This window comes from Poecilia latipinna, unplaced genomic scaffold (assembly GCF_001443285.1).
Source record: "Poecilia latipinna isolate Pla-1442-1.1 unplaced genomic scaffold, P_latipinna-1.0 Scaffold1066, whole genome shotgun sequence".
NCBI classification, from domain to species: domain Eukaryota; kingdom Metazoa; phylum Chordata; class Actinopteri; order Cyprinodontiformes; family Poeciliidae; genus Poecilia; species Poecilia latipinna.
In genome coordinates this window covers 122017-135739 of record NW_015113682.1, presented here as the reverse complement: position 1 = coordinate 135739, position 13723 = coordinate 122017, and the positions used below count along the sequence as shown (strand labels likewise).

The window sequence follows — 13723 nt, the reverse complement described above, 5'->3', positions numbered from 1 at the left end:
TGTTTGGGTTGCTAGGTAACCGTTGAATGTGACTCAAAAATTACGAGGTTTTGGAAACGGTTCGTTTTCCAGACACCAAAAAACATGAACTGATAACAAAAATGGCTTGGGTGTTTTTTTTGTTATCAGTTTTTAAAGCACTTGGGTTGTTTTTAGAAGCAGCAGAAACCCAAATGTAGCTCTGTGTCCAGAGCTGCAAAATTTCAGGGAAATATTTAAATGCAAAAACGTAGCTGAAAATAAATAATAATAATAATAATAATAATATGTACATGACTCTCCAAAAACTTCTCCACTGACAAACTACTGTGTTGGCCATTAAAGGACAGAGTCAGCTTATGTATTTATTTTGCTCCTCTATTTATTTTATTGTCTTATTTTGGGTTTATTATTATCGACAGCCAGGATCTTCTGCTGCTGCCTGTGAAACATAAATGCTGTAAAAATAGACAGTAGGTGACGGGCCGCCATCATTCATTTGAATACAATCTTCTGAGAGTCGTAGGAAGTTACCCAAGTCTTGAAAATATCCAGATTCTGCTCTGAATGATGCTTTTCCCTGTGAGGCATCCCATAATTTTGGATTCCTCAGACGTGAGGCAGCAGGTGAATTATTATCGAACTGACCTATTTAAAGGGTGTGAAGGCTGAGAGGTATAAATGATTAACCGCTCTGTGAGGGTGATCCATTTGTTTTATGTCAACTCTGTCAGAAAAACACACCAGTAACCTTTAAGCTCAAGCTTTGCAGTTGGTCCAATGTTTATAAACTGTGAATAAAATTAGGATAAGAGCTGAAATGTGTTTTTACTGGAGCTTGTTGGAACGACTCAGAAAAAGGAAAGTGTTTTTCTGCACCGGCTGCATGCGAGATGTATTAGGATCATTTGGTTGGTGGCACCAACGCGGCGATGGAATGGACCTCAGGTAATGGCTGCTGTCATATTTAGTTTTTTGGTAATAAAGCGTCCGGCTGGATTTGGCAGAGAGGAAAATGATGAATGAAACCCTGAGGAAATGGAACGAAAAGAAAAAAATTATTTCTCCTAAAAACCCAGAACTGATTCAGACGGACGATGGAACTGTTCTGATATGAACCCAAAAACAAAATGAACCCAAACGTTCCCAGACTTTATTCTCAGGATATTAACGTTTTATTCTCATGTTAGTAAGAGATTATTCTGTTATAATGACTTTATACCATCATACGAATACATTTTCAGAACTACTTCTTTCTTTCAACTTTATTTTAAGAATACTGACATTTTGTCACGACTTCTGTCACATATTATGACTTTATTCTTGTATTATTACTAGTTTTTCCTCATATTATTACAACTTTATTCTCATAATTATGACTTTTTTGAACAACTTGTTTTCTTGTCATTGCTACTTTTTGTCATTAAATTATTCTCAGAATTACTTTTTGTCGTACGACTTTACTGCATTGTTACTTTTTTCTCGTATTATTACGACTTTTTCTCATAATTCGACTTACCGTCATGCCACTTTATTTTCATAACACTACGACTTTATTCTAATAGTATTATGACTATTTATTATTCTCATAATATAACTTTCTGTCGTGTGACTTCCTTCTATTATCTTATTATAATTTCTTCTCATAGTTCGACTAACTGATACAACTTTATTCTTGAAATGATTTTTGTAATTATTATGTTTTTCTGACCCTAATAAAACATTGTAGAATAAATAACTCCACAAAAGGCTGGAAACGTCACTTTGCATGCTGAAATCGTACATCAGACTCTTTTTCTATTCATAACCTATAATTTACTTTACATCCTGATCTTGTAAGCAATGAGAGCAAACAAAAAGCCAAGAAGGATAAAAACACAGCAAACAAAGTCACAGCAAAAGCACAAAGTGAGATGGGAATCAGTGCGTCGGTGTTTCTGATTCGCCTCAGGGACGTTAAATTGTGTCGTTCTGGTGTTTGTTCTGCATTGGCGATGGAAGCCATTCATCATGTTCAGCAGCAGATCCTACCTCCATCATGTCTATCAGCCACAGCAGCCTCTCCTACAGAAGGGGAGACGGGTCGGGTTAAAAGCAACAAACTGGGGGAATGAAAACCCATAATCATCAGCCGGGACGACTCTGGTTTCAGCAGGTGGAAAATGAAATGTGTCACAGACGAGCTGAGCATCAGCACAGCGTCTTTACCAAACAGATATTCTACAGAAATACTGGGAGTAATGGCAATCTGAGGCAAACTGGAGATGACAGGAAATAAAAACAAGCTCAACAGAAATTTCACTGAGAATCAGTGATAAAATCTAAGACGCAAAATCATAAGAAAGCAAAACTAATGGAAACGACGTTTTGTGGAGCATTGATGACTGAAGCTTTTTCAGCCAATGTTTACGTCCAGATTTATCAAGTCTGGTTTCGTCTGGCGCAGAATTATGACGCATCAATGACGTAAAAGTCGGATAAAATACGATGTGATCGAGTGACTGCAGTGTGATCGCATCATTATTGTGTTTCTGGGTTTTATTTCAGGCCAAAATTACAACAAATGTTTTTGAAAATACGCCTTGAAAGTTTCTAGAGCTGGACAATAAATCAATAATATATATTATAATAGACACATGATCAATATCAATAGATAATACATCTGATAGAATATTCAGTATTCATTATATAGAATATTCACTGCAAAGCATTCTGGGAGATGTAGGCAGAGGAAATGCTTCAGCTAGCTAACCTAGCTGCTAGCTAACCTAGCTTGGTGGAATCAACTGATTCGCTCACTCTTTGGTTGCCTAGCAACAACCTGCTGAGTAACTGACACAGCAGCAGTTTCAAGTTTCCCCTCAGCGCCTCAAAACTGCTTACAAATAAAAACATAACATGAACAGAAAACCTGTGACTTAACAATGGGGAGGATTTTGAAACGACTCTTTTTTTAGACACTAAAAAGCATCAACCTATTGATTTATTAAGGTGCTTGTGTTGATTTTAGAAGCATTCGAGATTCAAATGGAAGTATAAAACCAGACGAAATGTGAATTTATCATATACAGCTTGGTAAAGCTGGCCTACCCGCGCAGAGCTGAGCGTCGTGTTGGTCAGGAAGCTGGCTGATGACGACGTCAGCGTGTCTGGAAACGACACCATGGACAGGCAGTCCGGCTGAGCGTTGGCGCCGCCCGCCGTCCCCTGCCGCGCCTTCAGGGCCTGGATCTCTCGCCGCAGCACCAGCCCGTCGAAGCGCTCCAGGTCCTGCGGCGTGACCAGCCCTCTCACCTCCGACAGCAGGGAAAACTGAGCAAACACAGAGAAGCAGACGCATGAAGAAGTAGCAACTCTGAATCGATTTCTCCAGCCTTAAACACTATGAAGACGATGGAAATCAAAAAGCCATGGTTTTAAATCTCAGCAGAGCTCAGGAAGCCTCAGCTGAAACATCATAATCGATGCTCACCTTGGCGTGCGTGTTGAGCAGCTCGAACAGCGCCATGACCAGCGGCTCGATGCCGATGTGTCCGTCCCTGTACTCCTCCACGTAGTAGCTCATGGTCTGACGCTCGGCTTCGGTCAGCAGGTGGCGCGCCTGCTCCTCCAGCATGGCGCGGGATTGGTTGACCAGGCTGGACAGGGTCACCTGAGAGCCGGCAACGCCCTTATAGAACCCGGGCTGCAGTCAGTGGAAGGCGAAACACAAAGGTTTTATGGTCAGACTTTTCTGGATTTGATTTGTTTTGTTGCTCCTAGCATGAATAATCAACCAACTACTAATATCAATAAAGCAACAAATATTTCTCAGTGGTTATCTCTTCCTCATGACTGCAGGTTAAAGTTAAAAAACAAAACAAAACATGATATAAACACAGACAAAACTTCTGTTAACGGTGGAAAAACCCACAATGATCACTGAAATACCTTGAAACTAAACACTCTATTTTGATGTAATCAGGTGTAAATTTATTTATTTCCAGCTCTTTCTTGAGAATTTAAAGTTATTTCCTGATAAATGTAACACGATGTCATCTGTAAACGAGGTGAATTTTGACGCAACACAAACATGAAACAAATCAAGAATTGATGTTCGATCCCGCTCACTAAAACATTAGTGGCCCAAACAGTGAGGCAATAATCATAGACAATAGGTCTGCTAATGCTAAAGCGCTATACCGATGTAGCATTTAGCAGAAGCTAATGCTAAAGCACTAAACTCAACCATGTCAATAACAACACAATATGTGTTAAAACATAGTATATCACCCTCAACAGGGTCAAAACTGTTATTACACACCTACCTGCATGGTTTGCAATTCAAGAAGGGATTTTTTGAACAGACTTTTCACTCAGTTTCAGATTAACAGGTGCTGAGCTTTGTTAATTCTGTTGCTAATTTTGCCTTTTTGATTGCAGTACGGCTTTGGTCAGAAAACACACAAGACTTCAGCAGATTTTAAAATGAACCAATGAATAACGGGAGAAAAGAAAACTACTGCATAAATAGTAAACAAGTAAATATTTTTAATTGCTAACAGTCGATAACTAAAACTTCAACACTGACATTGAACTTTATTCAACTGAAAAAATAGAGCCAAGAAAAATTATCACTTTAGAATTTATCTGGCAAAATTCAGGATCAGCACACCAAACATTTTTAAAAAGTCAGCAAAAACGCTAAACTGCTAAGCAAAAACTTAGCTCTGGTATTATGGCTCATGTAGATCAACACAGGTGTGCCATTGCTGAAATGCTAATTAAAAACATTAGTCCTGCTAATGCTAAAGTGCTTTCCCAACATAATATGTAGCGAAAGCTAATGCTAAGGTGTTAAATTCAGCCTTGTTGACACCCACAATGTGTCAATGATACATGTTACAATTTAATTTAGGAGAAGCTAAGAGCGCTAAGCAATATCAAAGTTAGCAAAGTTAGCTCCGCTGTTAGCGCACTAGCGGAAGTTTAGTAATGGATGAATAAGGAGGGCAAAGAGGGTAAAAATAAAAGAACAAGAGGAAATAAACTGAAAAAATAAACTTCACCAACTTACACTGGAACTGTACTTTCATCCCAAAAGTATAAATTACCCTCCGACTTCCTGTTTTCCCTCATTCATTATCATTATCCTGGCTGGCTCGCACCGCAGCTCGCTGCTCAACACAAGCTGTGATGTTCACACATGTGGGCAGCGGGATTTTTCCCTCCTTGTTACAGCTGTCAGCGCTGCGCCAGATGGCGTCTCTGTCATCCAGAAACTTCTGAGCTGTCAATATCACTTCACGGCTCCATATCTCCTCCTTTTCCTGCATATTTTCTCCCCTCTCTCCGTTATCTTCTTGCCTACAAGCAGCTATTCTTTAATTAACTCCTTAATCAAAGACACCACTTCAAAGTCAACGCTTCGGGTCTGTGCCTGACTCTGTTTGCAGAGATGAAAACAAAAGGAGCAAACAGAGCCGATGCAACCTTCCTCTTTTCTCCCTCCCACCTCATCTTCAGCTCTCGCTGTCATTATCAGCTGTGCTTGTCGCAGGTCCCCCCGTTTGAGCGCAGCCAAAAAATTTGACATGGCCAAGGTGAATTGAGCCGTTGCGCTGCCTGAATCCTAATAACCGGAGAGCTTACCGTGAGGATTCCTTTAAAGCATCCGCACTCCGGTTACTTAACTCAAGGGCGCAGCGGAGCGCAGCGACAGGACCACACCGGGAATGAGAGCGGCCTATAGCTGTCAGATTACAGAGCGGACCGACACTTCAGGGAGCTTTAAAATATATAAATATCGTTGTCACTCAGCTGGAGTGGAAAACCTGGAGTTACCTGCTAATAAGACTTTAACCGTGAGGATGCGGTTTTCCAGGGAATGGACGTCCTGTGTAAATGGTCTGAAGCTGGATCAGCTCCATCGCTGCACTCATCTACAGTCCAGGCTGCTCAATGCCAAACAATCCATCAGTATGCCAAGCAAATAGGCCCTCTGAGCTTACAAGGAAGGGATGTAACAATATGAAAGCTTTGTGAGATGATTATCAAGACTGTATGAAAGATTAAAACCTCTCTATTGAACCTCAGTGCCACGTTCAATGCAAAATCTGGCCTTTAGGAAACACTGGCATTGGTTAAGCTACTGCTACACAAGCTAATGCTAAAGCGCTAACTTGAATTTAAACTAGAAACATTTACCTTTCCTGCAACAATGCAGTGAGAATGCTATCAATTGGGATTATGATTGATTTACAGTTGCAATTAGGGTTGGAAGGAGGTTCAGATGTAACAATATGAATGCTTAGCTATCGCTAAAGTGCTATGGAAGCTAATGCTAAAGTGCTAACTTCAATTTAAAGGAGTTAGGGTTTGAAGGAAGGTTGTATGCAACAATATGAAAGCTTTGTGAGATGATTATTATCAAGACTAAAACCTCTCTGTTGAACCTCGGTGCTGCGTTCAGTGCAAAATCTGGCCTTTAGGAAACAGTGGCATTGGCTAAGCTAATGCTAAAGTGCTACAGGAGCTAATGCTAAACCGCTAACTTCAATTCAAACTAGAAGCATTTGCATTTCCTCTGAAAATGCAGTGTGAATGCTGTAAGTGGAGATTTGCGTTGGAAGGAGGGTTACATCTTACTTTGAAAGGCTACAACTCTCTATTTTTACATTATATTTAAATGTTCTCTAAAGCCCTCAGATGTTGCATTCATCTTTATAACTGTCTTATTTTGTTCCTGAATGTTTCTTGTGTGCAACAGAGTAAGCTAGGAAAAGAAAGAACATGGTAAGAGAGGAAACTGCTGTGTAAATAGTTTTCACACACTTCAAGATAAGAGCATGAATATAAATGTCTAACTACTTAAAGTATTCTTAACAGTCCATAACCAAAACTTCAACACAGAGGTCAAACTTCATTTAATAGAAATTTTACAAGGGAGCCAATTAAATCTGCACTTATTCAAAAATAATAATTTTGGGGAAGCTGAGTGCGCTACGTTTTCAAGGTTAGCAAAAGCGCTAAGCTAAAGTTAGCCCACCACTGGTTCCAACCATACCGTTCATGTTACAACCACGTTCAGATATAATCTGGATGCGACTCTGAAACAAGGAGATGGCAGAATGTCCAGCAACAAACCCTGACCAGCTCTGCTCATCCTTTGCTCTGCAGCCTTCTGGTGTCTCTCAAACCACATCCATTTGCTGCAGATCAGCTCCCAAATGGGTTCAGGGGGAAACTAATGATTGAAAATTGCTGTGTGACCTACACTTAATTAATTAGCTTATCTGTCTGCTCTGGCCTTTAGGCTGCAGTTCCAGTTGGGAGGGAGGTGGAGGACGGCTAAATGTAGTTCAGAACTGACAGAGACGGAAACCTCGTGGCTTGTTTAAGCGGTGTACCCACCTGCAGATAAATATTGATGCTGCGGCGGTGGGAGGTTAGCTGTGGGGGTCGACTCCAGCACAGGCTGCCTGATACACACGGAGGAGCGGCAGCGCCTTGAGTTATCGCATTGCTGCTTCCCGCTAAGCCCCAAAGCCCTCGCGCTATACATCTTCCCCTCTTAATGCCCCCAGACTCGCTCCATCATGCTAGCACAAAGCAGCCTCTTCAGTGGCTCATTCTGAGCTTCTTCATGAAAACTGCAGCATTTCATTTTTCCTCATGCTGCATTTCATACCAAGATTACTTCATGTTGACACAAACTTCTTCCAGATGTCTGTACCCAGCCAATTTAAGCTAGCTAGTTTAGCAACAGAGCGTTAAAGAAACCTTTAGCAACAAAACATATGTGTGCTCCTTTATTACAATATGTACAGAATATTACAGTTATACATTATAAAATACTATACATATTTAAATAATATATATTTTAGGGCTGGAACTAGTGACTATTTTAGTAATCGATTAATCGATTGTACTAATGATTAATCGGATGAGAAAATTGGGACATTCTGCAGATTTTTCATTTTACCAATTAAATTATTTTATGTAATATTTAGAAATGTGTTAGAAGATGTACTTTAACAATATATCAAGATTACTTCATGTTGTCACAATCTTCTTTCAGCCCATTTAAGCTAACTAAGTTAGCAACAAAACGCTAAAGGAACAAAACGTGACAATATATTTCATGGGTATTCATATCCTGCTAATTTTACAAAGCAATGTATTATTATATGATGTATTATAATATATATATTTATGTGATATACTGTCATATATTTTAGAGCTACAGCTAACAATTATTTTAGTATTTGACTAATCGATTGTACTAAGTATTAATCGATTAATCGGACGAGAAAATTGGCCCATTGTACAGATTTTATTTCACCAATAAACTCTTTTTCATGCAGTATAAGAAATTCAAATAAACAAATTAATCAATCCCTTTTTAAAATAAGAAAATATAAATTTTATTACCTAAAATTCAAAACAGCATTAGTTTAGTGTAGACTATTTTAATCTTAAAAGCAAAATGTTGATATTTGTATTCAGTTCCAGCTTAATTTCAGCTCTGACTGTGTTGATCTTTGAGCAAATTCCCTTTTTGAAAAGTCTGTATTCTCCACCTAACAAGTAATAAACAACTGAATTAGTTGACACTATTTAAATAATTGATTAATCACAATTAATTGATTAAATGTAAATAAACATTTTTAAAATGCTCCCAATATTTTGCTTTATGAAGATGAAGATATATCAGCATAGTTCAGATTAACTGAATATTTATTTAAAAAGAAGCAGAAAGAAGAAATTGGAAATTGAAAGGCAGCAGAAAACTTTTCCCAGCATGAAAGCAGAGACCTGGGAGTGGTGAATAGCTGCAGCCAGCGTTGGTGTTCTGCTCCGTCTTTAAGGGCTTGGTGGCGATCCAGTTTCGTTTTTCCACACCAATCAAGGAAAAGCGTTTATGGATCTGGGTTTGTGTAGGAGGGACTTGTCATCCGAGAAGATGAATAGCTCTTCCCGAAACATGCCCACAAAGTTTAAAAGCAGGCTTTCTACTCACTCAAATATAAAAAATTCATACAATTTGTCTTCTCTTTGCCAAATCATTAACATTTTATAACACAAACTTGTTGCAGTGTTAACTATTCCCACGTACTGAGATGCTGCCAAGGATTTCAAACTAAAAATGGAGCCAGGTGAAACAGGAAGTCACAGCCAGATTTTATCCAAAGTGGATAAAAAAAACACAATAACCAAAGCAATGTTTGTGAAAAACACTTTAAAATCAGAAATTACAGCCATATTTTAATATTAACCAGCAAATCAGACATTTTGATCAACCTGCTTCTCCTTTAATCTTGCAAATATTTTAACTTTTGTGGATTTGTTACAATCTGCGTGGGCATTTTATGTCACAGATTGGTTGGCAGCCATGATGCGTTCTTCTCTGAAGGGTTTTGATTGGTCTAGGAACCAGAAGGATGCTATTCGGCTATTTTAAATGCGAAGTAAGCATAACTTTTTAATGACTGGGTTTCTGCAGGTTTCAGCTACTTACATTTAAGACTTTTTAAGACCATTAAGAAAGAAATTCAGGACTTTTATCTCCACAAAAATATATGAACTTCGTCCATCAAACTGGCAATAAATTAGCATTTATCCAATAGAGACACAACAAAGTTAGCTAATTAGCAATGGTATGCTAGCAGTGAGTTAGCGCTAGCCTCAAAAGTTCCTCAAGAAAATAAAATAGATATAAATAATGAGATTAAATAGTCCTGTGATTTACGTATTTAAGGCCAACTTACTTTTTAAAAATCATTTTAAAAGAAAGAAAACATTTTAAGGCCTTAAATTTGGATACATGAATTTAAGATGTTTTAAGGATGCAGTGACCTTTAAATAATTGCTTTTGTTGTTTTTTTTATGTTCAGGTAAATCAAACTAAAACTTATTGATCCTCAAAGGGAGATTGCTTATTTGTTGACAAGCATCTTCTATTCAAAGTGTTAAATATTACAAAATATACACTTTATGGCACATTTGAAATTAAAAGTAATTTAAATAGGAGCTGGATAAAAAATAAAGTAAGTACATGGAAATATGTGGAGCCACAAAAATGTTGCATTTTTAAAATAATCTAAACAAAATATGAAGTTTTTGCTTTCATCTCATTTATTCTGGAGTAACTAGAATCACCAGGCTACTTTTTCCCAAAAGCAAATCTTATGTTCTGTATAAACAATTATAATAATAATCATAATTTTGTTAATTTTGAGCAAATAAAATATTAAAAAAGCACAAAAAGTTTGTCTAAAATGTCGTTTTTGTTTCTCCAAGTGCGTTTAACATAACGTTTGGCCTCCACTTCTGCCAGCAGATCGAAACAAAACCAATAAGTTAATTTAAATTTGAAACTTTGATCTCACACATCCGGCCTCCTTCACTGCGGCGTCCGGTTCTGTTGGACCCAAACTGTCCATCAGAGTCTCCCTAATAAAACGTGAGCTCTCCTCTCTCCTTCCTCTTCGCTGCCGTCAGCTGCTGTCGCTTCCAACTTTCCTGCCATTTCGACATTCTCTTCACAAAGTCGCAGCCAAAGTCAAAGCGGAGGGAAAGTGGCGCTGAGATAATCAGCGACAGCTTCGGGGAATATTTGCTTAGATTTTTAAAAGTTTGCCACGCAGCAGTGATCCCTGAAACATTATATTTAGAGCAAAAGGTGAAATGTGGATTATTTTACTGCGGTTTTGATGTTAAATCCCCAACGGTCCCATTAGCTCCACTCTGACCTTGAGCTGCTGCTCATCCATGCGGTCCTGAGACGTTTCAGTCTGATTTAATGTCTCTACATTAACATGAAATTATTCCAGGGTTTAGTTTTCGGTTGTATCAGCAACGAAACATTTGAAAATGTTCACATAACTAAAGTCAGATGAACTGGACAAACGGCTCATTTTTGGATAAATTAGCAACATTTAAATGTAAATCAGGGAGCGTCTGAGTGAATGTTACAAAAATACTTTGTGAATAACTACATTCAGGAAAACAGGTGAATTTTTACATCTTTAAAAAGTTTTTCACCTCCTTAAATATCACAAAAGAAACTGAAACCATACAAAGTTTCAATATGTTGAAATACATGATGTAGATTTGTTGGTTAAATGTTTTGCAGTTTTACTTTTATTTGAGTCACAAATCCATAATAAATGTATTGTGAGGTTCCACAAGGTTCATCACTGGGATTCTTGTCATTTCTTACATTTTATGCTTTTAAATTGCTGCAATTCGCAATAATTTTGTTATAGAAGGCATTTAAACTATTGCAATAATTTGAGAAAAAGCTGACATGATTTGGCTTGATGGCAATTATTTGGCTTTAATTTTAGTTTTACCTGTTTTTAGCATTCTCAGCTAACAATTAGCAATCAAATGTGTCTAAAATAAAATGTAGTGAAGTAAATATCGACAGCAGGCCATGATGAAAGTCATAAATATAAACTATATGAGATCAATAATATATCAACAGTGGCAGAAACTACAGAATATTTTAGTCTCAAACTATTTCATGATTAATTGAGTTATAATGAAGAAAAGCCCCAACATTAACTGGAGATTAGTTACACGTATTCCAGGCATTTTATTTATTAACAATTCCTTTTCTATTCTTTGAAAAAAATAAACAAATAATTACTGGTTCTGAAAATAACCAGTAAGTTGTTTACTGGTTTAGTTGGAGTCAAACAGAACCAGAATCGTCCTGTGAGGAAAGTTATAATTACTATTAATGACTGAAAAAATAAAAGTTATTTTGGTTGATGCAGCAGAAAATTACCACCATAAAGGAAATATACCCCATTGATGAACTCAAAACATGGAAAATATCAAATCAATTGTAAAAATACGTATCAAATATGTTTGTTTTTCTGCTGCTTATTAGTGTAACTTTATGCAAACATTACAGCAGCAGAGGAGAAACTGTGTGGCTTTACAACATTGTTTCAGATAAAATCAGAAACAAACATCATCGCTGGTCCTGAACATCGTTCACGATGTTTGTTCAGATCACAGGCAGATAAAAATCTCACCTTTCCTGCTGCAGAAGCTCCTTGATCCACACAGAAGCTAAAGAGAAACAAACAGCAGAAACTGATGATGACAGGAGAAAACATGGCATTTAATACATGATAAAAAGATCGCTTCTATCTTTTAAAAATGCTGAGACTATCAAAATATAACTAAACTTCTTCTTTTTTTTACTAATTAATCAAAAATAATTACACACAAAAACATTCTTCAGTAATATTAGCAAAATAAAAATGTCTGAAATCTTATTTTGGACATTTATTCAGACATCCAAACTGCCACAATTTCATCTAATTTAATGTAAAAAGTTATTTCAAATTTTGTATTTTTTTACTCTTTTTTGCTGGTATATTTAAAACTAGACCTTCATTTTTATTTTGTGTCATTTAACTCCAATTCATCCATGTTTACAAAAATATATTAATAAGAGCCTTATTTAGACCAAACTTACTAAAACGTAAAGCATCTTTATGCATGTAAAACAAATGTTCACTTTAACAAAAAATGAAAACAAATTGAGCTGAGCTCAGCTTTCTATGCACATATTTTAAAGATGAAAGGAACATTTGAAACGTGTTGACTGGCAGCTTTTCATCTTTCGTAGCAGATTCCTCGTCCATCCTCATGAATGCACAGCGCCTCTCATTCTGAGGCTGCATCTCAGCTGCTGCCTCTGAAACTGTTGTTCAGAGAGACGCTGCAACGGGAAAATGTCTCCAAGCCATTTTCCTCAATGCATTCGGAGCGAAGACACGCAAATGTAAACCACAAAGCACCATTATTTTCTCCTTCTCTCTCTGAAATGGTTGAAGGGGAAACGTGAGAAGAGTGAAAGTTTTCAGACGTCTGGTTGGAGTGAAATACAACAAACAGACGTCTAAAATAAAATAAATGCTGTGAGGAAACACCGTAAGCCAAAACTCACTTCACTCCCTCTGGTGATGTATTAAAACACTTAGTTTAAAGATTTAAATTTAACCAGCTGACGCTTTAAAAGTATATTACTTTCTAATTTTCCTGAAATATCCTCGTAGAATGAGAGAATAAATTACAAAATACCAAAAAAATGAACAGAGTTATAAAATAACATCTTAATTCCTGGGCATGTATTATTTTTGACAAAACTGAAACATAAATCAGTTTTATTCTCTAAATTAAATTAAATTAAATTATTATCACTTCAAAAGTGTAAAACAAAGAAAATGATCCACATATTTACTCATTTATGAATGCAATACAGTAAGGCTGAAATGATTAATCGGATTATTTGCGATTAATCGATTACTGAAATAATCGTCAGCTAATCTGTAGTAATCGATTAATCGCTAACGTGAATATACAGACTCAGAAAAAGGCAGTTTCCACAAAGAATAACATATTCAGAGCAGTAATTAAGCCAAAAAGGTGCAAAAATATACATTTTGAATTTGAGATAAAAAAAATTGTCTGTAAATATGTTGTACCAAAAACTCTTCTTTTTGGCTTCACATGGTTCAAAATCTGCAAGTAAAAATCTCCAATTAACCACTGAATTATTTTGCATTTTTAATGTATTTCTAATAATGTATTAATCTGTATTTTGGCTCCATTCTTCCCCGTTACTTTTTTGACCAGGGATCCAATTTGACCTCATTTTGACCTACAGAGTTTGGAGACACCAGGCCTAAAAAGTCAGTATTTTGATCATTTTTTCATTTTTTTTGTTCCCTTCTTCTCT

The 13723-nt window shown here is 36.9% G+C and overlaps 1 protein-coding gene across 1 annotated transcript in view; it reads right to left on the bottom strand.

The window, feature by feature from the left end:
• The window catches only part of whrna (whirlin a), a 146154-nt gene that overhangs the window by 21956 nt on the left and 110475 nt on the right, over positions 1–13723 (bottom strand). Inside the window, exons 6-8 of the mRNA XM_015051789.1 lie at positions 3452–3664; positions 3070–3291; positions 2011–2043 (exon numbers count right to left, since the gene is read on the bottom strand). Of these exons, the coding sequence (XP_014907275.1) occupies positions 2011–2043; positions 3070–3291; positions 3452–3664 (468 nt within the window). The remainder of the gene's footprint in view (positions 1–2010; positions 2044–3069; positions 3292–3451; positions 3665–13723) is intronic.